At 44.7% G+C, this 23,977-nt stretch overlaps 1 protein-coding gene across 1 annotated transcript; it reads right to left on the bottom strand.

The window, feature by feature from the left end:
* Positions 1–6,962: 6,962 nt before the first annotated feature.
* On the bottom strand, positions 6,963–22,080 carry Kdelr2 (KDEL endoplasmic reticulum protein retention receptor 2). Its single transcript, XM_051205153.1, has 5 exons — positions 21,847–22,080; positions 13,605–13,705; positions 9,252–9,410; positions 7,592–7,844; positions 6,963–7,264 (listed from the first exon to the last, which is right to left on the bottom strand). The coding sequence occupies exons 1-5, from the start codon at positions 21,935–21,937 to the stop codon at positions 7,230–7,232; spliced, it is 639 nt and encodes a 212-aa protein (XP_051061110.1). The 5' UTR covers positions 21,938–22,080; the 3' UTR covers positions 6,963–7,229.
* Positions 22,081–23,977: the final 1,897 nt, after the last annotated feature.

Here is a 23,977-nt window from a genome sequence, read left to right as displayed (position 1 = left end):
ATTCGCTTGAACACACCTGGCATCTGGCTGAGACATCCCATGCTAAGCTGTCCTGTCTAGATATAAACTATCTTGTTCTGGGACACTCCAAAAGTTTTGTAGATCTCAGGTGAGTAGTCTGGAGAAGGTTGGCTACCAGAGTCCTGCCGGTTGTTTCTGGGAGAATGATCTTTCCCTCTGGTGTCTTTTTCTTCTTTACCATGGAGTCTGAGGCAGTACTGAGGCATGGTATGTTGTCAGAATATCAATAGACCCCACTAGTCTTAGGGCTGTTTGTCCGGCAGCCAGGTCAGCAGCCTACCAGTGGAGGACAGGTTTGTAGGGAAAGCCCAATAGCCTCTAGGAGGACTAAGATCGTTTTTCTTTTTTTTCGAGACAGGGTTGTTCTGTAGCTTTGGAGGCTGTCCTGGAACTGGCTCTGTTGACCAGGCTGGCTGGGACTAAAGGCATGTGCCACTACTGCCCAGCTAAGGACTAAGATTTTTTAATGACCTTTTTCTTTATAGAGCATAGAATGGACATGGCTGGTAGTAAAAGCATACTGACTGATGGCCTATGTATATGGTGGTAGACTTTCCTTTCCCCATCTGAGAGCCTGAGTCAGATCAATCAGTTCTGCTCTCTGGCTGGGGTACCGGGCTTGGACCCAAATTGTTTTGGTTTAACTGACTAGGGCAGTCATCTTTCATCTCCTGACAGATGAGAATGGACAAACACCTGCATCATCAGGCAGGCGGGTAGCAGAACTGATGGTGGTGGGTTTCTCAAACCAGAATGGGAAGGGGTAGGCCTGGTACTGGGTCACACAGTCATTAGACAGCCAGTATTCTGGCACTCCTTGGAGGAAGGCCACAACCACATTATGGGGTGCTGTGAGTACAAGATCTTGACCCAGAGTTAACTTACTTCCTTTTTTCCATATAACTAGCAGTAGCTACCACAGCTCTTAGACAGGTGGGCCACCTTGTGGCTATAGGGTCCAGTCTGGACAGATATGTCATAGGGCATTTCTGTGGCCCCTTTTGTCTTTTGTTTAGTCTCATTTCAGATTAGGGGCTCAGTGTCCTGGCCCCATTGTGCTGATTGATACATAGAGGCCTGACTATTTCCATAAACTCTGGTATCCAGAGGCAGGAATATCTAGCTGCACTAGGAGCCTTCCAATCTGTCTCTGAGCGTTTGGATGGCAGCAATTCTCCTCCTTTTGCCTCACCTCAACTGGTAGCCAAGATATATAGCTTCCGATGTACAAAGTTGGGCTTTCTTAGCCAACATTCTGTAGTCTATAACCCCTGCAGCCACCTCTCAGTGGCCCTTTTACAATCTATTTTCCTGGGAAGCCTAACAGAAGGGCAGGAGGTCAGCATTTAGTGTCTCATCAAACAGGGTTGGCAGATTTTAAAATCTTTGGGCAACCTGGTCCATGTAAGTTACCTGCTGTTGCTTCCTACTGGGTCTGCCCAAAGATGGGCTGACTCTAGTGAGAGGCTGAAGAATGCACCTTTCAGGTCCAAGATGGTATGCACCTGTTTCTCTGGAAGACCCAGGCTCATGAGAATCAGAGGTCCCAGGTTGCTCCACTTGAAGGAGAGGCATATTCCAGGGTGACTGGCAGAGCATCAGGAAGACTGTCCCTTCAAGCTAGGCAATATGGACTGTAAGTCCCACTTTTATTTCCAGGATCATTGGGCATTGTTCAGTCTGGATGGAGGTAGCTGAACTGGTTAGCTGAACAATTAAAGGAGCTTGGTGTTGGGCCAGTCCTGGGTGGTTCGTTTCTTCTGACAGAGGGTAAGACAACAAAATTTTGCTGGATTCATTTGTTTAACGGTGCCTCATCATCAGAGAAGGTTGAAGGTGACTTTCAGCTTATGCAAAAGGTCCTGTCCCAGTCAGTTCTCTGTTATTAAAAACAGCCTTTGAGCTACCTCCAGTAACTGGGATCTGCTTAACTTTTGTACCCTTTTTTTTTCTTTTTTTTTTTTAATCTAGGGCCCACTGGGTGACAAAGGAAATCTTTTTAACAGCTGTCTTTAATCGTTCTAAAATGGACCTAGTGAGATTGCTTAGTCTCCAGGGGAAAATTTGTTGTGTCTTGTTCTGTCCATTTAAAAGTGTTTTTTGTTTGTTTGGTTTGGTTTGGTTTTTGTCTTTTTAAACAATGGTGGGTTTTACAGATCACTGGTGGAAAAAGAGACATACATTATGAAAGAGAAAGGAGTAGAACTGTCTCTTTTCCTTTGGGCTCAGCCCAGGGGAACTCTTCTCCTTCCCTGGGACTGCTTAGAGCAGGCACAGAGGGAGGGATCTCACCTGGGGCAAATATTTTCCCTCTGTGTGTGCATTCTATGTAGATGACAGGGGGCCCTGGACAAGAAGCCAGACCTCTCCCCACATCCACACAGGGACCAACCCTGACTGAGCAGGAGGCAAGCAACAAAACAAGCAACTGTTCCTATTCCTAGAGTGAGAGGTGGAGGTTTTTTTTTTTTTTTTTTTTTTTTTTTTTTTGGTGGTGGTGTTATTTTTGTTTTTGTTTTTTATGGTTTCTCTGGGTGACCTGGCAGAGCCAAAATGATTCCTGTCCCCAACAGGATGGGGCACAGGTCTTAAGCCAGGAGGTCCTTACACCAGAGAAAGCCACTGGTCAATACAGGAGAACAGGACTGACAGGAACACATTAGCAAGACCCACAGAGACACAGAGAGACACAGTAAAAACAACCAGGGTGACCACCACACATTAGTACACCTGAACAAAGGGATCTAGAAACATTTCACATGGATCCCAGACACCGGATTAGCAATTGTGTCCAACCTCTTCTATGTATGAGTCCTAACAAAAGGCTCCTTAACCAGACTTGTCTCTGGAGGTGACAGACTAAGCAACTTTCTAATATGTTTCCTTTTAGGGTGGAAGTCATTGGGCAGTGACAGAACAAAGGGAGACCTGGGTACCTGGAATCTCAGGTTGTGCACCCTCTAGAAACTGATTCACCTAGAGGCTCTGAGACTTGCCAACCCTCTCTCCCCTGCCTTAGCCTCTGGAGTAGCTAGGATGACAATCTTGTACCAGTATACCTGGCCTCACTCGGGCTTTTAAATCGATGGGATAAGAAATTGAAATTATAATCCAGGCCTTTAATCCCAGCACTTGGGAGGCATGGACAGGCAGATTTCTACGAATTCCAGACAAGTTTGGCATACAGATGGAGTTCTAGGCCATCTAGAGATACATAGAGATCCTGCCTCAAAATAAAACAAAAAAAAAAAAAAGAGGAAATTATACAGGAGAAACATGTACACAACAAGATTCCACACTACAAAGGTTAGTTAGTTTAGACAGGAGAGCTATAGGATTCAGAGCTCAGTCTGCACGGGAATACTAAAACTGGCCACTAGGGGGCAGAAAAACAAATCCTCACGTGAAGTTCCCACTATTCGTGAAACCTTAGGGATGGTTTGGGAAGGTCCCTAAGAGTCCATTTCTATATATATATATTCCTTTTCAAAGCTTTATTTTTTGGGAGGATGGAGAGATGGCTTAGCAATAGAGAGTGCTACTGTTTTTTAAGAGATTCTGAGTTCAATTCCCAGCACTCACATCAGTTGCTCACAGCCCCAGTAACTCTAGCTCCAAAGGTTATTTTATGCCTCTGGCCTCTTCAGACACCCACATATATTCACACACCTATACACATGATTTTAACTATTTTGTCTATTATTGTGTGTTAGGGGTATTGTCTGTTTGTACGTACTGCATGTGCATGGAGGTCAGAGGACAATTTGTGGAATTTGATTCTCTCCTTCCACCTCTACACACACAAGTCACAGGTATGGAACTCAAGCCACCAAACTTAATGCAACAAATCCCTCTGCCCACTGAGCCATCTCACAGTCATATACACCTGTTTCTGACAAGGATTTTGAACCTTCTAGCAAAACTAACAGTTGTCATCTGGGCCAGAGAGACCCCTGGCAATGCCAATTCCCAAGAAGTTTTGAGGGCAGTTGTCCCTAAAGAATAAAGGGGGAAGGGAATCTGGCAGGACATTTCTTTTATGTGTGTGTGTGTGTGTGTGTCTGTGTATTTTTATTTGCTTATTTTTATTACATGTACAGTGTTCTGTGTGCATATTTGCCTGCACGCCAGAACAGGGCACCAGATCTCATTATAGATGATTGTAAGCCTCCATGTGGTTGCTGGGAATTGAACTCAGGACCTCTGGAAGAGCAGTCAGTGCTCTTAACCTCTGAGCCATCTCTCCAGCCCCAGGGCATTTCTTAAGAATACCAAACTCCCAAGGGTGGTGGTGGTGGTGGTGGTGGTGGTGGTGGTGGTGCCCACCTTTAATCCCAGCACTCAAAAGGCAGAGATAGGTGGGTCTCTATGAGTTTGAGGCCAGCCTGGTCTACAGAGTGAGTTCCAAACAGGCTCCAAAGCTAGAGAAACCTTGTCTCAAAGAAAAACAAACAAAACAAAAAAGAATACCAAGCTCAGCTGGACAATGGTGGTGCATGCTGTTTAAGGCCAGCCTGGTCTACAGAGGGAGTTCCAGGACAGCCAGGGCTACACAGAGAAACCTGTCTCAAAAGCAAAAGCAACCACAATAAAAAGAATATGAAGCTCTGCATAAGCTTCACCAACAGGGTCCCTCCAAACATTCTTGGAGATGGAAGGACAGGCCCACACCATGGCACTTCCGTGGAAGTTAGAGGAAAACTCTATCATGTGGTAGGTTCCAGGGGTTGAATCCAGGTTGCCAGGTGTGGCTGCAAGCTCTTTTCTCCACTAAGCCCCTCGCTGGCCTAGGGGGTCATTTAAACCGATGAAATCCTGCAGATGGAGTTTTTCTACAGAACTAAACAAAATTGAGATTCATAGTAAAGCCCATGCCTTGAATTAATTGCAAGACTCCTCAAAAACCTGAGTCCAAAGTTTTACACTTTTCCTATGTGGGGGTCCTGATAAGCATTATTTTAAATTAAAAATGGTCAAAAACCAAAACTTTTATATTGGGCTGGGGATGGTGGCACATGCCTTTAATCCCAGGACTTGAAAGGCAGAGGCAGGCAGATCTTTGTGAGTTCACTCAGCCTGTCTAATGAGACCCTGTCTCAACAAAATCCCATAAATCTCAGTGAGAACATGTTAACTGATAAACTTTATTCTGGAAGCAAAGTTAACTAGGAAACCATGCTACAATATGCCACACAAGGTCAGACCTCATGAGGCCACTAACATGAGTCATGTGCCCTGATACAGGTGCTTGTCTCAGCAAGATGTCACCCTAGCAGACCATCAATACATAGTAGGTAACACCACAGCCAATTTTATTCCACTTGGGTAGCTTGAGCAAAGTGCTGGTGACCTGAGGCCTCAGGTCCTTGATCTGTGCAGTATGCCCAAGCCCAGCCAGTGTCTCATTTACATGTGAAATCCAGGTGTGAGCTCCCCAACACCATCCCTCCAGTGTGGACAGACAGATGAACTCAGTTCCCACTCATCCCTCACAGAACCGTGATGAAAGCAGGTCCAAGAAACTGCAAGACTAAGATGCTGGGAAAAAAGGATGTGTAAGGCGAAAACACAGGCACAAGAGCAAAGTCAAATGTAGGCAAGCCTACAATTGCACTTCCAACTTAGGTGTAGAAACCCCTAGCAAGTAAAGACACAACCCTCCCAAGTTCTCTTCCTCCACAAGATACTTTAATTGTAGGAAGCAAAGCTACTCCATTTTTGTAGTCAACACATTATTTAATACTTCTAATGTTTATAGTGCATCAAATAAAGCCACACATTCAAGTGAGTAAAAAACAAAACAAAAAAACCATGAGAGACCCTACTTTTCCCATAAAACACAGGGAGATGTCCAGATTATTAGTTTTTATATGTGTGAGGATGTATACTTCATGTATGTGCCCTTGGTGCCTAGACAACAGTGTTGGATCCCCCCAGAATAGGAGTTATAGGTGGTTGTGAACTACCATGTGGAAGCTGGGAATTGAATTCTGCAAGGACAGCAAGTACTTAACCATAAAGCCATCTCTCAAGTCCTTCTAGAGCTGTGTGCAGCCCTATCCAGCTTTTGCTGCATCTTAACAGAGTTTTCAGAAGCCTGATTCATAGAAAAGACCATACATTTTGTTTAATAAAATGTTTATTTAGGATGTTAACACAAGATAGATCATGCAAGAGCCCAGTTTAAAAAAAAGAAAAAAAAAAAAAAAAAAAAAAAAAAAAAAAAAAAAAAAAACCTAAAAAGGAATGATAATTGGTGTTGCCAATTAAAAAGATTGTCAATCATTTTATCACCAAAAGCGCTATGAAAAAAAAACATTTGAATCTGACATGGTTGTAGTGATCCTTGGAATTTGTGACTAAAAGTGACAGGTAGCCATTTGTGTTTCATTTCTCAAAAGAGTCAGTCCTCTGTCCAAAATAGCCTTCACACCCACCCTCTCCACATTCAGAAGGCAGGAGGCTCAGAGCCTCCAGGTGTGGGGGGCTCTCGACACCCTATGGAGAAACTCAAGGTGCCACATCTCAGCAGGGATGAAAGGAGAGAGCATTTATTTGGTGAGCATAGGCTGACACTGTTTCCAGTGGGAAGCTCAAGTTTTGATAATGAAAACTGTAGGACTTGCCAGCCAACCTCCCGGACCTGAAGTGTAGTGTTTTGACGTCTGGGGAAGGATTTCCAGGGCAATGAGGACTGGTTTGTGCAGAAACACCAAATGGAACACAGCATCTCAGATTTCAGACAAACATAACTCATCTTTTGGCAAAAAAATGAAATAAAATAAATAGCATGGAAATTTGACAGTTGTTTGAATAATCTACCAAGTGTTGAGGAGTATGATTTCATTGTAGACACAAAGAATCGACCATCTCAACGAATTTTCAAAAAAAAAGGCTTGTACTTATTCTGTACAAAATTGTCACTTTTGGAACTGCCCCAATTCATCTACACATTGAATTTATTAACACAGCATTAAGTTTCTTTGTGTAAAAAACTCTTTGTACATAGTAATAAAAAAGATAAGGCAGGATGCAGTGGACTGAGCCTCCTGGTCCCTTCCTCCGCATCCCCGCAGAGCCACCAGGGAGCTGCTGCGACAGAAGGAGCCATCTCTGCTTCTCCGCACTGAGCATCCCGCACCTGCGCTGTGGTGAGAATCCTGTCCGAGCACCCTGAAGGACAGAGGCTGCTTGATGGTCTTTGGCACTTACGCTGGCAGACTGAGCTTCTTTCCCTTGAGTACTAGGATTTGGTGGGAAAAGAACAGAAACAAGACATCACTAGGTGGACAGGTTCAGTTTCTTTTTCCCTGGTCTCATACACAGGCCCAAGTACAAGGAAATAACAGCAATAGAAAAAAACAAAACAAAATCAAAAACAACAAAAACCAAACAAAACCACTCAGGAGGCAGAAACAGGTGGATCTCTGTGAGTTGGATGTCAGCCTGGTCTACAGAGCAAGTTCTAGGACAATCAGGGCTACACGGAGAAACCCTGTCTCAAGTGAGCTGGGCAAGCAAGCCCTTGACAGAATCTGCAACAATGAACCTAAGGCCGGACATGACGTACCTTTTGTAATGTATAAGTAAAAGAAGTCGCAGTAGAGAATAGTCTGGACAACACCAGCTACCACAGCAATGAGGTCAAAGAAGCCCTCAAAGTAGAAGCGCCAGATCCAGTTGACTAGGTACAGAGCACGGTAGAGACCCAGGAAGAAGAGGTAGTGGGTGGTGATGGTCTCAGCCTCGCCGGTCTTGCTGATCATAAAGAGCTGTGGGAGGATGGCCACTGACTCCAGGTAGATGGAGAAGGTCCATAAGATCTGAAAGACAGGAGGCTGGTGTCAGCTGGGAGCAGCAAGCACCCACCACATACAACACACATGGCAAAGGCCATACAAGAGGCTGGATGAGCTGCCAACAATGAGCTGGGTAAGGGAATTGTCACATCTTGTCTACCATGAACCCATATGGAAGGTGTTCCTGTGTGGGCTCATCCCACTCCAGATCCAGTCCCCAACCCACCCTGTTTTCTGCCACTGTTTCTGCTGATTCACTACCAACTGACCATATTTTCCCACTATAAATGGCTCTGCCTTACAACTCTTCAACTTTCTAAGAGTATGAAAGCAATACACACTCAACAGAAACCATACTTAAATCTGGGCTGGTGGGATGTACTGATGCTGGGCAGCAGAGGAACTACAGATCCCAGTCAGCCAGTGAATCACCTGTACTGACAGGAAACAATAGCCTACAATGTGTTGGGTTGGTATGCTAGCTACAGTAAATGTTTTCCCTTTGCTTTTTGGCTTTTCAAGATAGGGTTTCTCTGTGTAACAGCCCTAGCTTGTCCTGGAACTCACTCTGTAGACCAGGCTAGACTTGAACTCAGAGATTTACCTGCCTCTGCTGTTAGTATTCAGTTATTGGTACTGGCCTGTCCTTGGGATTCTGACAGGACATGCCCTCAGCTGCAGCCACTTAGAGCACCACCTGTACACATTCACTAAGTTCCCTTTTAAAAGGGCCCTGCCCACCTCCCATCCCTCTTTTTCTCCCCTCCCAACCCCATTTCTCTCTCACTACTCTTGTCCCTAGGGACTGGTCTTTGCTCTTCCTCTGCTCCTTTTTCTGCCCCTTCTCTCTCCTCTTCCAATAAACCTCCTATGTGAGTCCTGTTGTATGGTGTGACTTCTCTTCGAGGTATTTTCCCAGTATTTTGTTTTGTATTTTTGAGACAGGGTTTCTCTGTGGCTATGGAGCCTGTACTGGAACTCACTCTGTAGACCAGGCTGGCCTCAAACTCACAGAGATCAGCCTGCCTCTGCCACCAGAGTGCTGGGACTAAAGGAGCGTGCCACCAATGCCTGGCTTTCTCAGAATGTTTTTTCAACTAGCAATGCATTTGTCAAATGCTGACTCCCCTGTCAGAAGTCAAGGAACTCCTGTATTTTGTGTGTGTGTGTGTGTGTGTGTGTGTATACACGAGTGCCAGGTGTGTGCACAGGTGCTAGTGTTGGGGGACACCTTCGTTGTCATTCCTTAGGTGCCATCTACCTCTTTTTCTGAGATAGGGTCTCTCACTAGCCTAGTAAGTAAGCTGGGTGGTTTAATTCTGATATACCAGTCTATTTACAACAGTGTATATTGTACCAGAAGTCTGCCAAACAGCAAAATTTCTGTTAACAGGGAACCAGATGTGAGCACTAAATAATCCCTTCACCAACCTCAAGAGGAGAGAAGTCATGATTGACTAGAAATGAGAGGCCTCCCACAGGAACCACCAGAAACTCCACTCGAAAGGTATCATGATTTCCATCATAGGTGGCCTTAAATTTCATGTAGATCAGGTACACCGTGGCATAGGAGCAGGCAATGTAGATAAGCTAGGCAGAGGAGAGATACCAGGTTAGGAGCACATTGCAACTAAACACTATTGTACCACAAGATAGTCAGCTTTAAACTCTCTGACTCACTTCTGGCTGGTGTGTACTCCTGAGTGACACAGCCACCACAAGGAGGACACAGGACAGTTCTACCACCCAAATCTTACCCTTGCCTCTTTATAGTTAAGCCCCCTCCAGTCTCCAGTTTTGCTTTTTCTAGAATGTCACCTGAGTGAAGTCAAACAACACATTGCTTTTTGCATCTGGCTTCTTCAGATGACACAATGTGTCTTGAGAGTCAATCAAAGTTGCTACATACTATTTCCCCTTTTTTCTTTTAATTTTTTCTTTTGTCTTCTGTGCATTGTTGTTTTTGCTTGTATGTATGTCTGTGTGAGGGTGTCAGATCTTAGAGTCAGACAATTGTGAGCTGCCATGTGGGTACTGGGAATTGAACCCAAGTCCTCTGGAAGATCAGTCAGTGCTCTTAACCACTGAGCCATCTCTCCAGCCTCAATTTTCCCTTTTTAGAGATCAAAAAAGAATTTTTATTTATGTATATGTATGTGTGCACACGTACTCATAGAGACCAGAAGAGGGCATCAAATCCCATGAAGCCGAGTTACAGTCTATTGTAAACCTGTTGTAAGAAGCCAAATGTAGGTGCTGGGACTTTAACTCTAGACCTCACAATTGAGCAGCAAGCACTTTTATCCACTGAGTCATATCTCTGGCCCATTTCCTCCTTTGTGCTGAGCAGAGGCCTAATGTACAGGTGTATCACAACTTGCTTACTCAGCAGTTAAAGGAGAGGTGTCCTGTTTTCAGTTGGAAGATGGTGATTAGCTGCTATGAACATGTGTTACAGACTTTGTGTGAATGTAAGTTTCATTTTTCTTGCATTTATACCTAGGAGTAGGTTGCTGGATCAAATGTTAAGCATGTGTTTTGAAACTCTAAGAAACTCCAGAGAAACAGGCTTTAATCTCATCTTACCCTATGACAGCAGCTATAGAGGAAAAAGAATGCAAAGTTCACTGCAACTCTGGACCAAGGACTTCCATCCAACACTTCTTTGGCCAGCTATTTTGTAAAGATAAGATAAGCACTGTGATCCAGGTTAAACTTTTGCCACAGTGGCTTTATTAAACTGCACTGTTTTGTTTAGAGTCAGAAAGATGGTTCAGTGAGTAAAGGCACTAGGGCCCAAGCCCAATGATGGAGTTCAATGTCCAGGACATAATGTGTTAAAAGGAGAACCAACTCCGTAAAGGCATCCTGACCCCACACTTGAGGAGAGCCATGTGTGCACCCACACATGTACACTCACAGATATACACAAAATAAACGAACATAAAAACACAAAACACTGTGTTACTTTAACAATAAATATTCAGATTGTTGCTATGAAATGCAGTCTGGTATTGTAACAAAGCAAAGTCAAAAGTTAGCTTTGTTTAAAATTATTACTATTTTAAGATTGTATTTTGTAAGTGTTTTGCCTGCATGTATATACGTACATCACATGCCTATCTGGTGCTCTCCACAGGCAGAAGGGATTGAAGTCCCCGGAACTGGAGTTATAGGTGTAGGTTCCCTGCAAGGGCAACAAGTGATCTAAGACTGAGCCATCTCTCCAGCCCTTAGTATTATTTTTAAAAAATATTTTATTTTTAATTATTACATGTCTGTGGGTTTGTGCACTTGAGTGTGGTAGCTGCAGAGTAGAAGGTATTGGATTCCCTGGAACTGGAGTTATAGACAACATGATGTGGGTGCTAGGAATTGAACTTGTGTCCTCTGTACAAGTTGAGGAACTGGTTGAGAGCACTGGCTGCTCTTGCAGAGGCCCTGGGTTCAATTCCCGGCACCTACATGGTAGCTTACCACTGCCTGTAACTCCAGATTCAGGGATCCAATGTCCTCTTCTAACTTCATGGGCACTAGGCACACATGCCGTACACATACATAAATACAGGCAAAACAACATACATATAAAATAATAAAATAAATAAATCTAAAGTTTTTAAAATCAGTATGAACTTAACATCTTAATTGACGAGCCATCTTTCCAGCTCCAAAATTTATTTTATTCTTGATTTATGTGTAAATGTATGTGCACATGTCTGTATGTCTACAAAGGCCAGAAAAGGGAGTCAGATCCCCTGGAGCTAGAATCACAGGCTGCTATGTGTGCTGGGTACTAAATGCCTGTCCTCTGTAAGAGAAGCAAATGCTCTTTGAGCTATCTCCCCAGTCCCCTGGAAGCTAGTTTGTAACACACTTCTGCCTCCAAGACAGCAATTTTGGGCACACAGAAACAGAGCTGTTCAAGGGCTCACAATTGAGTCCTGTGTTCTTCCATCTTTAAAAGGTCACCCAGCCACAAGGAAAAGCCTCATATTCTGAAATTATATCAATTTGTAAACTGCAGACACTAGGGCCTAAGAAGCAAATGTAGATTTCAATCATGAATAGAGATCGCCTGGGATAGAACAACTTTAAAATTTTAAATAGGAAAACACTGGAGCAAATAACTTAATGGGGAAATAGGGTAATCACCAAGCCCGTACATAGTTTTAAAACCCACAGTGACACTAAAAAGTCCTTCATTATGCATTTATGTATGTAAATTGTTGGTTTTAACCCTACACATGCATTAATAAAAACGCACATGCCAGTACACCCACATTGCACCCCTTCTGAACCATACCTAGTCTAGGCTTACTATAGCCAGGGGATTCCCAGGGCTCTGCCTGTGACCCACAGCTGGGCTCTGGCTCTACAAGCAAGCAAGCAAGCAGGATTGTGCTGAAAGTTGGGACTCAGTAGGAAGAGAGGATTCTGACTCTCCCATCCCCAGTACCTGCAGTTTTATCTTACTCAGACAGTAAGCAGAACCCTAGTCACTCTGTATATATACATTCATCCAGGTTTGTGTAGGACAGAAGTCAACCTTGAGTGTCTTTGAGTTATTTTTATTTATGTGTATGTCTGTTGAAGTATATGGCATGTATAGGGATGCATGGCAGAAGCCACAGGAAAGCCAGATCCCCTGGAGTTTCTTGATATGGGTGCCAGGAACCAAACTAATTTTCTCTGCAAGAACAGTATGTGTTCTTAACTGCTGAATCATCACTCCAGCTACAGTTTTTGAGACAAAGGGCTCAGCAATCAGGCTAGGTTGGCAGGACTCTGAGCCCTGGGGATCTTCCTGTATCTACCTCCCTAGAGCAGGGAATACAAGTAAGTGCCACCACACCCAACTTACATGGGTGCTGAGGATCAAACCAAGGTCCTCTTGCTGACATGGAAGCCATGTCCCTAGCCCAACCTAGCCACTTTTAAGGCAGCCAAATATTTCCTGATTACTAGAGTCCAGAATAAAATGATTATAGGTGACTCATACTTGCCCTTTTTTCCTAAAATGTTTAAACATTTACTTATTTGATATATGTGTTTGTGTATGTGTATGGTAGTTAAGGGATAACTTGTGGGAGCTGGTTCTCTTCTTCCACCACCTGAATCCCCAGGATTGAAATCAAGTTGTCAGGCTTGGTGGCAAGCCTCCTTACCCACTGAGCCACCTCACTGGCTCTCAAATTTGTTTTTTGCTTGTTTTTTTTTTTTTTTTTTTAAGCAAAGATCATAAACCCAAATACAACATGCCTACTTTAACCTATACTCATCAAGATGCTTCCAAACAGTGTTGTGTAGGTTTACCATGCTCTAAAGTACTTGTAGAATGAGGCCCCCAAGTCAATTCCCAGCACTGCAAAAAAACAAGAAAGCAGAGGGGAGCTGGTTGGGAAGAGAAAGGGGATTAGCAGAAGAGGGACAAGAGAGTGCAATGAGGTGACTATGACTGAAAGTTCAAATCTCTATAGAGACAAACATGCAGACACAGCAGCCAGATGGCTCAGTAGGTAAAAGCCCTTGCCAATTGAGCCTGACAACTTGAGTTGGGTAAAAAGAGAGAACTTATTCCCAAAAGAATCCTCTGGCCACCACACGGCATGTGCTTGCCTCATTAATATATACACACATTGAAGATGAAACATTTTTAAAAGAATAGCGTATCTAGCTGTTTTTCTTAGAGATTTTAAATTAAAAAAAAAAAAAAAAAAAAAGCTAATCGTTCCCATAGGTGTGTACATGGTGGATAAATGCACTGGAGCTGATATTCTACCATACCTTCATAGATGTATTATATAGTGAAATGAATGAAGTAAAAAGATCCAGGTAACGCGTTGTGAAGACCAATGCAAACAGAAGCTGGCTTTTCCCAGAAATGCCTAAAGAAACAAAAAGTGAGAGTTAGAACAGCCCTGGGGAAGAACTTTGGCTCCTGAGATCATCCTGGGCAGCAAGTGCACAGACAGGGAAAAGGTACTTGAGGTCAAAGGCCCAGGCCTGGGGACAACTGATTAAACTACAGAAAATATAGCACCCCCTTTCGGCTCTCTTAACTGGTCTTGCTATGGTAGATGAATCTAGAAAAGTGACTTTGTTACACTACCACCAATACACGAGATGTGTGCCCTCCAAGGACTGAGGTCAGTTTACCACTTGCTATGAGCATCATACCATCTTTACCTTCATATGCTTAATACCCAAGGCTGGCTGTGCAGGCACATGCCTGAATTCCCAACACCTGAGAAGGAGAAGCAGGAAGAGTAAATTCCAGGCCTGCCTGAACTATACAGGGAACCTTGTCTGGAAACAATACCAAGTAAAAACTATTAACACAGTGTAACTAATAACACAGTGTCACACCTTGACACTGTGTTTCCAACTGCACAGCAGGGCAGCTACCGCTCATATGGGGAAGACCAGAACACAGTGCACATGACCTTTCAGACATCTACATCTGCCCACATGGCTGTATGAATTTCAAGATGTTGCAGACTGAGCAATTTGACAACTGGATAGTGGCTGATAACAGGATCTGACCTCGTTGGCAGTACACATTCCACCCACTGTACAGCACTCCTGCGGAACATGGTAAGGGCACTCTTCTCTGACATTCTCAGGTCATTTCCAGCTTACGGAAACTACAGCCTGGATGTAAGAACTTTCTCATGAGTGAGGAGCTCATTCACAAATAAATATAAAGGAGGAAGGTGACTCTGCTTGCATGCAAGGGTCTAGGGCAGAGCTGGGCAGCCAATCTGCTGCTCACTTCTTGCCTCAGAAATGAGGACTTTTTTCTATCAAAGATTAATGTTCCAGAGGAGAAATGTCAAAGCAGATGCTAAACACTAGGGTGAGAAGGACAGGAGCCACAGACAGGTCCTAAGGGATGTTTAGTGAAGTCTTGAGAATTCTCCAGTTCATTTGCTATATGGTTCTTTCCAGTATTTTCAATAAAGCAGGACACAGACAGGCAGTTTGCCAAAAAAGGGTTTATTCCAATGGGACTTTGGCACCAGGTACATCCTTATTGTTTCAACATTCCTACACTAAAAGCCAAGAGTGGTAGCTTACCACTGTCCTTTGAGACTCAACTAAACCATCACCTCTACTTAAGAGACACCCTGCCTTAGGGCTGCTGATTCATCCCGCAGGCACTTCATGCCAGCTGCTACCCTGGATTCTCTATGGGCACTATACATACACCGTGGGGCTGGCTCAGCAGATGAAACCACTTGTCATGCAAGTAAGAGGACTCCCGGAACCCATGTAAAGCAGCCAGGCACAGCAGCAGGCAGTTGTGATCACGGCATTGGGAAGTAGAAACAGGAGAACCCTGGAGGCTCATGGACCAGCTAGCCTGATTTATGAAATGGAAACAATAAACAGACAGTGGCTCACACAAGGTGGAAGGCAAGGACACCTGAGCTTGTCCTCTGGCCTCACACACTCACACACAACTCTAAATGATCTGGTTCCCATACCCACCAAAACCCCCAATAGACACAGGACTCTCTTGTGGAAGTTGTGCCTCATTCCACTTAGTATTTCCTATGCTGGGCACTACACAAGACATGTAGTCGGGTCCAAAAAAACACATGCTTAAAGGAAATGGAATTCATTTCTTCTTCATGTCCTGGTGCAGTCTCACTAGGTGCTATTTTGGATGAAACTTTCAGAGACTCTGAGTCCTACTGTGTTTCTATGACAGTAAACAGATACTGTGTTCTGGGCTCTGCCTAACTGACTACAAACTGGAGAGTGAGATTCTCTGAATGAATACTTGGCAAAGGAGAAGTCAGGTGGTATGTGTGATGGCGTGGAATCCACAAAGGAACTACCATCTGGGAATCCTGGATGCTTACAGGATGCAGCAACCATTCTCCCTGACCTGGAGCTTGACTAGCATGTAGCAGCTTTTCTCTTTACCACTGAGACGGTGCCTTATCTCACAGAAGGAAGCAATCTCCAGTTAAAGACAGGAGGGGGTGGGCAAGAATCAGCTGGAGGGGTAGGGGTGGCACAGATTGGCTACTACCTTATCTGTCTATTGATGGATCTGCAGTGCTGGATGTCAGTCCTTTGGTCTGTATGTCTGCCTGCAGTTCCCAGGGCCTCATGTTAGGCAAGCCCTTTACTACTGAGCCACAATGTCCGGCAATACCAACCTGATCTTGATTCCAAGGCAATCATGATGTAATAAGTGCTCAGAGAGCACTACTGTCAACACTTCCGTCCAACACCCTGGTACCCAATGCACCTAACAGCTACACTTAAGAGCAGACTTCAAATTAGTACTGCTCATTCTTGTCTTCCCCACAGAGCTCAGTAAGGTTCATCAAAGCTCACAGGACTTTAATTACAGCCAATGTTCAAAGTTGGGTTTCTGCCATTCCTACTGGTTAATAGAACAGACGCCTTATTCAAACAAAGGAGATTCTAATAATAGCAGGGATGCCACCAAGCACTGTGGGTCAGGCCACCCAGAAAGGCTGCAATCCTAGGATTCTCTCAAAGGATCTGGGTATTCTAGATTTAAACACACACACACACACACACACACACACACACACACACACACACTCACTCACTTACTTGGTGGGGACAAATAGCCCAAGCTGACTTTGAATCTGCTATGGGTTAAAGCCAGCCTTGAGCTCCTCATTCTCTTGCCTCCAACTTTCCAAGTGTTAGAATTATAAATGCACAATGTCACACCCAGCATGGACATTTAAAAAAAAAAAAAAAAAAAAAAAAAAAAAACTCATGGCCTTTCCCAGGACTCCACAACTCAATACTTGAGAACAGCCTCACAGCCGAGCATAGCAGAACCCACAATCCCAGCTTATCTGTAATCAGGAAGCTGAGGCAGGAAGATCAGAGTTCAAAGCCAGTCTGGGCTACATGTCAGGCTCTTCTTGTCTCAAAAAACCCACCAAGGGCATGGAATGTAGCTCAATGGCAGAGTATCTAGCATGCCCAAGGCTCTAGGTTACATTCTCAGCAGGAAGGGAGGTGCTTTTAGAACCAGAGGGTCTAGGTTCAAACTCGGTTGATATTTAAGGCTGGACCTATTTATGCCACCCTAATTCTATTTTCTGTGCTGTCAAACACAGATTATACTAACTTGTTGGGAATGCTGAAAAGATGGAGGAAAGTGCTTTATAGTGTACATGTCGTTGCAAATACCTGAAAAACAACAGTTAATGTAAAAAAAATACATACCAATTATTTTAAAACTTTTCAAATGGGCTAAAATATACAATATGTAGAATGACTATAAGGTCTCTCTCTCTCTCCCTCTTTCTCTCTCTCTTTGAGACAGGGTTTCTCTGTGTAGCTTTGTAGAGCAGGCTGGCCTTGAACTCACAGAGATCCATCTGCCTCTGCCTCCTGACTGCTGGGATTAAAGGCATTCACCACCACCACCGGCTAGGTTTTCTCTCTTTTAAAAGATTTATCTTTCTTACTTTTAATTATGCGAGTCTTTGTCTGTGGGTTAAGTGCATATGAGTGCAAGTGCCTGAACAGGCCAGCAGAGGGCAAACCCAAGCCCTCTGCAAGAGCAGCAGGTGCTCTTAACTACTGAGCCACCTCTCCAGCCCTTATAGTCCTCTCTCCATTCATGTTTGTATGTGTACCACATCCATTTCTACCCTAAACTGTTGTTTGAAGTCTTACCTTGGAATCATCTTTTCCTTCTAAGAACACACATGTCTGATTCCATCCTATTTAATGTCTTCACAATGTTCAGTGTGGACATAACAAGATTTATGAGACCACTGAACATTTGAATTATGTGGCTCAGTGAGTGCTTGACTGGAAAGCACAAAGCCCAGCACTCCATAAGCTGGGCATGACAGCACACACTTGTGATCCCTACTCTGAGGTAGAAGCAGGAAAGTAAGAAGCCTTTACCCTCCTTGTTGGGAAGTCACAGGAGGTATCCTTGGGGGGGGGGGGTCTCTTCTTCCACTTCACACTCATAGAAGTTATTGCCCTTATGACTTGACAACCATGTCTGTACCTCTTCACACATGATTTACCATCTCGCTTGACCTGCACCTATCTTCATGCAATGCTAAGGCTGTAACCCAGGCCCCACTACAGCATCCTTTTTATTCTTTCAAGATTCTTTGCAGCCAAAGATGGCTTTGAAGTTCTGGTCGGCCTATGTCTATTTCCAGAATGCTGGAATTATTGCACACACTGCCACACCCAGTTTATAAAATGCAGGGATGGAACCAAAGGTTCTGTCATTGCAGCCTTACAATGGAAACTGTTGCCACCTGCTGCTGTCTCAGTGTTGTGTACACAGAAGGTGGTCAATCAATGCATGACATGATTACTAAGAGACTAGCCCTCAAAGCAACAGAGGAAACAGCTCCACGAGGAAGCCAGGAATGTGATGCAAAAGCTTCAAATACTCATTGTCAACAACAAAAATAACCGTAGAGCACTTGACCAGCATGCACAAGGTCATGAGGTCCTAAATTCAATCTCCAATACCAGCAAAAAAAAAAAAAAAAAGTGTTTTCCATTTGCTTCAAATAAACCATTCAGTCGCAGTTGCTCTTGTCAAATCTGATAGGTTGAAAAGTTTACAACCAGCACAATGGCTAGGAGGAAAGGGGGCAGGCTGGAGGTCACCACCCATCTCAGGACTCCACCAGTCACTTATTCAGTGCTCAACACTGACAGTGATTATCAGCTTATAGGGAAAGTTAGATAGAAAGCACTTCATCTAAAAACACAGCTTTGGGATGTGCTTGCTTGACTTCAGCGAGGCCCCAGGTTCATACTCTAGCAGCATAAATAAGTAAATACATAAGGTACTATAGATAAGGGCTTAGGACAAAAAAATGACAACCTGATAGACAACTTGACCATCATGGTGGCTGGCAGTTTGGGAACACGAGACACCCTCCACACTTCATCTGATGTAATGACAACAGATGCAGCCACAGCATTTACATTCATGCAAGATCAGCTCACTACCCCCAATACAGAACAGGTCCTTAGAGGCTTAGGGGTGATGCACACCTGCAATCCTAGCTCCTGGAAGGCTGAAGCAGGAGGATTCCAAGTTTGAGGCAACACTGAATACTCAAAAAACAAAATGTCCCACTTCCTAGCTGCCTCATCCTCCCCTTAGGGAAAAATGTCCTGTGGGCTAGGAGTTGCTGGAGTGTTCAGCACTGGTGTTGAAATCCTAAAATGAGCTCTGACTTACAAGCTGAGAACCACCACCTGGATGGACATGGCTTGGGTTCCAGATATTTGAGAAACTCTGATCAAGTTCTTCCTCTCTCAAAAGTCGCTAAACAACTTTTATAACTTAGCCTGGAAAAACAGCAGCTAGGACAAGTCAGTGTTTAATTCAAAACAAATCATCTTGGTGAGTTTCCTTTTTGAGAGGCCAGAAAATTTTATATGCCAGAATGAAGAGGACCCTGAGTCAAGAGTGAGTTTAATAATGTCCATGGGATACTTGGGAAACACTCCTGAACTGAGCTTACCCACTTACCTCCCATCTTGGCACTTCAACTGGAATACTTCCTTCTCCTTAATGCTCTAATCTCCCATGAAAACAATGAATATTAAATAGCACTCCTTTCCTTTTCCTTGTTACTCAAGGTTCCTTTAAAAATTCTACTTATGGGGTGGGAGAGACAGCTCAATGGCTAAGAGTACTTGCTGCTCTTGCAGAGAACCTAGGTTTGTTTTTCAACAACCACACAGTGGCTTATAACTGCCTGTAACTTTAGTTCCAGAGGATCTGACACCTTCTACTGGTCTCCTGTGGGCTTCTGCACACTTGTGGTGAACACGCACACACACATATGCACATAAAAAAAATGAGTAATTAAAAAAATCATGTATTTCTGGGGGTTGGAGAGATGGGTCACCCATTAAGAGGATGTACTATTTTTGGAAAGGACCTGAGCTCAGTTCTCAGCACATTAGGCAGCTCAAAACTGCCTGTAACTCCATCTCCAGTGGAGATGATGTCTTCTCTTGGCCTCCATAGGAACCAACACTCATACAATTAAAAATAAATCTCTACTTGGCAGAAGAACATAAGGAATGAAGAAACTTATAGATTTTGAAAGAAAGCTAAAGACTAAAAGTAGTGTCCAATGCAACGACAAAAAAACAAAAACAAACAAACAAAAAACCACCTAAACCAAAGGCATCAAATATACAAACTAAAACCATGTGGGACAAAGCAAATGTTAATTTGAAATCCCAACTTATGAATTCCTGGTTATGTTTCAATCTTGGCTTCATTAAAACTGTGCTTACCTCCCTAAGACCTGCCCACATGGTGATTTTAAGTACTGCCTGAGATGAGCTACATAAAACACTGAGCTGGCTACCGAATGCATACCTACTGCAATTGTAGCCATTAATTTGCTGTCACACAAATCACACAACTGAGCTTCTCAGGTCACCTCCAAGTCAGACACGATGTTTTCAGTATAGGACTTTGGAACATTCACTTTGACTGAGCAAAGGTCTTTTTTGGCTGTGCTCACTTCCTGGATCTCAACTATGTTCCAGGGAGAGAGAAGAGACCTTCAGACAGCAGAGTCAAAGGGGAGTGTTAACTTTAGATGCGGAGGTGTTTACTAATAAACCAGATAGGTGGCATCTCAACCACCCAGGTCCTTTAGGACTCCTCCTATCTTCTGCTGTCTCTGAAAAAAAAAAATAAATTTTGAGTTCACAAAGTTATTTTATTGGTAGCCATAGCATTGGGTTTAAGAATAAATTTTGGAGCCAGGCATTGGTAGTGTATGCCTTTGATCCCAGCACTCAGGAAGCAGAGACAGGCAGATCTCTGTGAGTTCGAGGCCAGCCTGGTCTACAGAGCTAGTTCCAGGACAGGCTCCAAAGCTACACAGAGAAACCCTGTCTCGAAAAACCAAAAATAAAAAAGAATGTATTTTGGGTTTTGGGGAATAATTTGTTTTTGGAGACAGGGTCTCATATAGTCCATGCTGATTTTGAATTACTGCTCATCAGGTTTCAACCTCTCAAATGTTTGGATTACAAGCAAGCACCATCACATTCTCCAAGATATTATCTAAACCTTAGAAGATTCTTAAGATTTAATGAAATGCAGAAATTCACAGCTATTGTGTGGGTAAAGTTCATTCTAGTGCCTCTCTGCAATACCCAAATGAAATATGCATGCACTTCGAGGGAGGAACAGGGCCAACTCACTGGTGACGTGGAGCCAGGAAACTAGATGAGGGCATAGAGGAGACCTCAGTGGTACCCAGCGCTTGCAGCTTAAGAGAACCAGGTATTAGAGGGCCACACTTAGGAATGAAAAAAGGAGCTCGATTCTCAAAGTGGCATGAAACTGTGCCGAGTAATTCACTCACTTACAAACACATCTTTTTTTTATGATGGGTGAGATCCTGAACCCTAAGACTTTTGTGCAGCCCACTTAACTGTACGCACAGGCCTGACCTGACACCATCCTGCCTCCCCACCCCACCTCCTGCTCCAGTCCTTGACAAGAACAGGATGAAGAGCAGGATGCCCTCTTCCTCCAGCCAGCCCCACCTTCGCGGGTGGCCTGGTTGCCACGTCAGGCCCTGCTCTCCCCCCCCCCCCCGTTCCTACCCATCCTCCTCGATCAAGTTTCTCATTGATTGCTGGGCACTCAGAGGCGCCCCCCAAAAGCCCAAGGAGAGGGACACGCCTACTAGAACCCCTCACACCTGGTCCTAAACTTTTCAGACCCAGCAGGACCCCGGGGCAGTTGCGCTAGCGCTCTGCACCCGGACGGATCAAGTTCGCGGGCGGACCAAGTGCAGATCGGGGCCCAGAGCTGCTACGGAGACGCCAACCCCTGTGCACACCCGGAGGGGTTTCAATGCCCGCAGGGCCGCCTGAGGTGGGTGTGTCTGGCCGTCGCGGGCCCCGCGCAAGGCTCAGAGAGACCGAGGGCCGAACGGGTCCTTCCGTGCGGTCCTGCCCCTCGCGCCTCGCCCCGGCGACCGCTCACCCGCACAGGAGCGCGTCTTCCAGATCTTCAGCAGTAGGATGACGATGGCCGCCAGGTGGGACAGGTCCCCAGTCAATCGGAAGATGTTCATGGTGGCGGCGGTCGGCGCGGCGCAGCGGCCCCGGGGCTCGGCAGCGACTCAGGACGCGGCGACAGCCCCTGAGAGAGGAAGCGGCGAAAGATGGCGGGAGCGGGCGCGACGTGGCCAGGGACGTGGCCGAACTGCCGTCGCGCGCGCGGGGCAGCCTGGGAGAGCGGGCGACCGCTGGAGCCACGCCCCCTATCACGCCCCTTAAAGGCCCCGCGGCCGTGAGCAACTGGACCCTACATCCCGCGTGGGCTGCCAACTGAGGACCCAGAGTGCTCCGCAATTTCCGTCTCCAGGGTTTCCGCCTGGGTGCCAGCGATTTCCTTTTTTAAGTTTTGGAATGACACTCCATTGTGAGTATTGTCTTCTTTTTTTCCTACCCTACTAAGACTGCAGGGGTATCACTCTTAGGGGCATTTGTGAGGGTGATAAGCACTATTAAAATCTCTGCGGTCAAGAACGCGTGCTTCTCTTGTAGAGGACCCAAGTTCAATTCGCAGCACCTACATCAGGCGGCTTACAATGCCTGTAACACTAGTTCCAGGGGATTTGAGGCTTCTGGTTTTTGAGGGCACCTGCATTGACGTGCATATATCCACACACAAACTAGCACACACATTTTAAATAATAAAAATAAATCACAAAACTTTAAAAGTCTTAATTTTTATTAAAAATTACATTAGGAGCTAGGTGGTACTGGCGCATGTCTGTAATACTGGCACTTAGGAGGCAGAGATAGGCAGATCTCTGTGAGTTTGAGGCCAGCATAAGCTACAGAGTGAGTTTCAGGGCAGTCAGAGCTACACAGAGGAAACCCTGTCTCTAACTACGCCCACTCCCCAAATCAACCAATTGCACAGGGCTAGAGAGATGGCTCAGCGGTTGAGAGCACTTGCTGTTCTTCTAGAAGACCTGAGTTTGATTCCCAGCCCCCACAACCGAAGGCTCACAACACAACATCATGTAACTTCATCACTAGGAAATCTGACACTTCTGACCTTTGAGGGCCCTTTCACTAATACACACACAGACACACACACACACACACACACACACACACACTTGAAATAATAAAAATAAATCTTTAAAAGTACATTTATTTGTGGATGTTTGTGGGGACATCCAATCAGATACAGTTCTCTCCTTCCAATGCTTGGATCCCTGGGATTAAGTCAAGTTGCCTGACTTATTGACAAGCTCCTTTAACCACTGAGAAATCCCACTACTTCGTTTCTGTCTTCTTCCTCCTCTCCCTTGTCTTTCTTTTTGCTTTTATGTGTGTGTGCACATGTGTGTGTTATGAAGCCATATATTGACATCTAGGGCTTTCTAGATCACTTTACAACTTATATATTGAAGCAGAACCCAGAGCTTGCTGATTTGGCTAGTCCAGCCAGCCAGCTTGCTGAGGGGATCCCTTATCTCCACCTCCAAAGCTCCACCACACCTGCCGCCTGCCTAGCATTTATGGGGGTGCTGTTTCTCAGAGACTTTCTTGTCTTTGGCAATCTTTCTGGATTTACAGTGTTTCTTGTTTGTCATTTAAGAAGAAATTTGAAGAGTTCAATTAAGGGGCTGGGGATATGGGGTTGGAGAGATAACGTAGTCAGTGAAGTGCTTGGTGCTTGCTACACACACACACACACACACACACACACACACACACACACACACACACAAATCCAGCCCAGGATTAGCCATCTCCCCAGTCTCACTGTTAATGTTAACAATTAGTTCAATTAGTTCTTGTAAGTCATTGTCAGTACTCCTGGTTATTTTCCTGTAAATAAGCAATGATGTTGGGGAATGGGGCAGTTTGAGTCCTGAAAAGGCATGTACATCCCTGGCTACCTTGAATGAAACAACTGTCACTCAGCCAGACAGTGGTGGCACACAACTTTGATCCCAGCACTTGGGAGGCAGAGGTAGGCAGATCTCTGTGAGTTTGAGGCCAACCTGGTCTATACAGTGAGTGCCAAGACAGCTTGTTACACAGAGATTTCCTGTTTCAAATCCCACACCCACACACACAAAGAAACCTAC

Source organism: Phodopus roborovskii, unplaced genomic scaffold, assembly GCF_943737965.1.
Source record: "Phodopus roborovskii unplaced genomic scaffold, PHOROB, whole genome shotgun sequence".
Lineage (NCBI taxonomy): Eukaryota > Metazoa > Chordata > Mammalia > Rodentia > Cricetidae > Phodopus > Phodopus roborovskii.
This window is presented reverse-complemented; position numbering and strand designations above follow the sequence as displayed.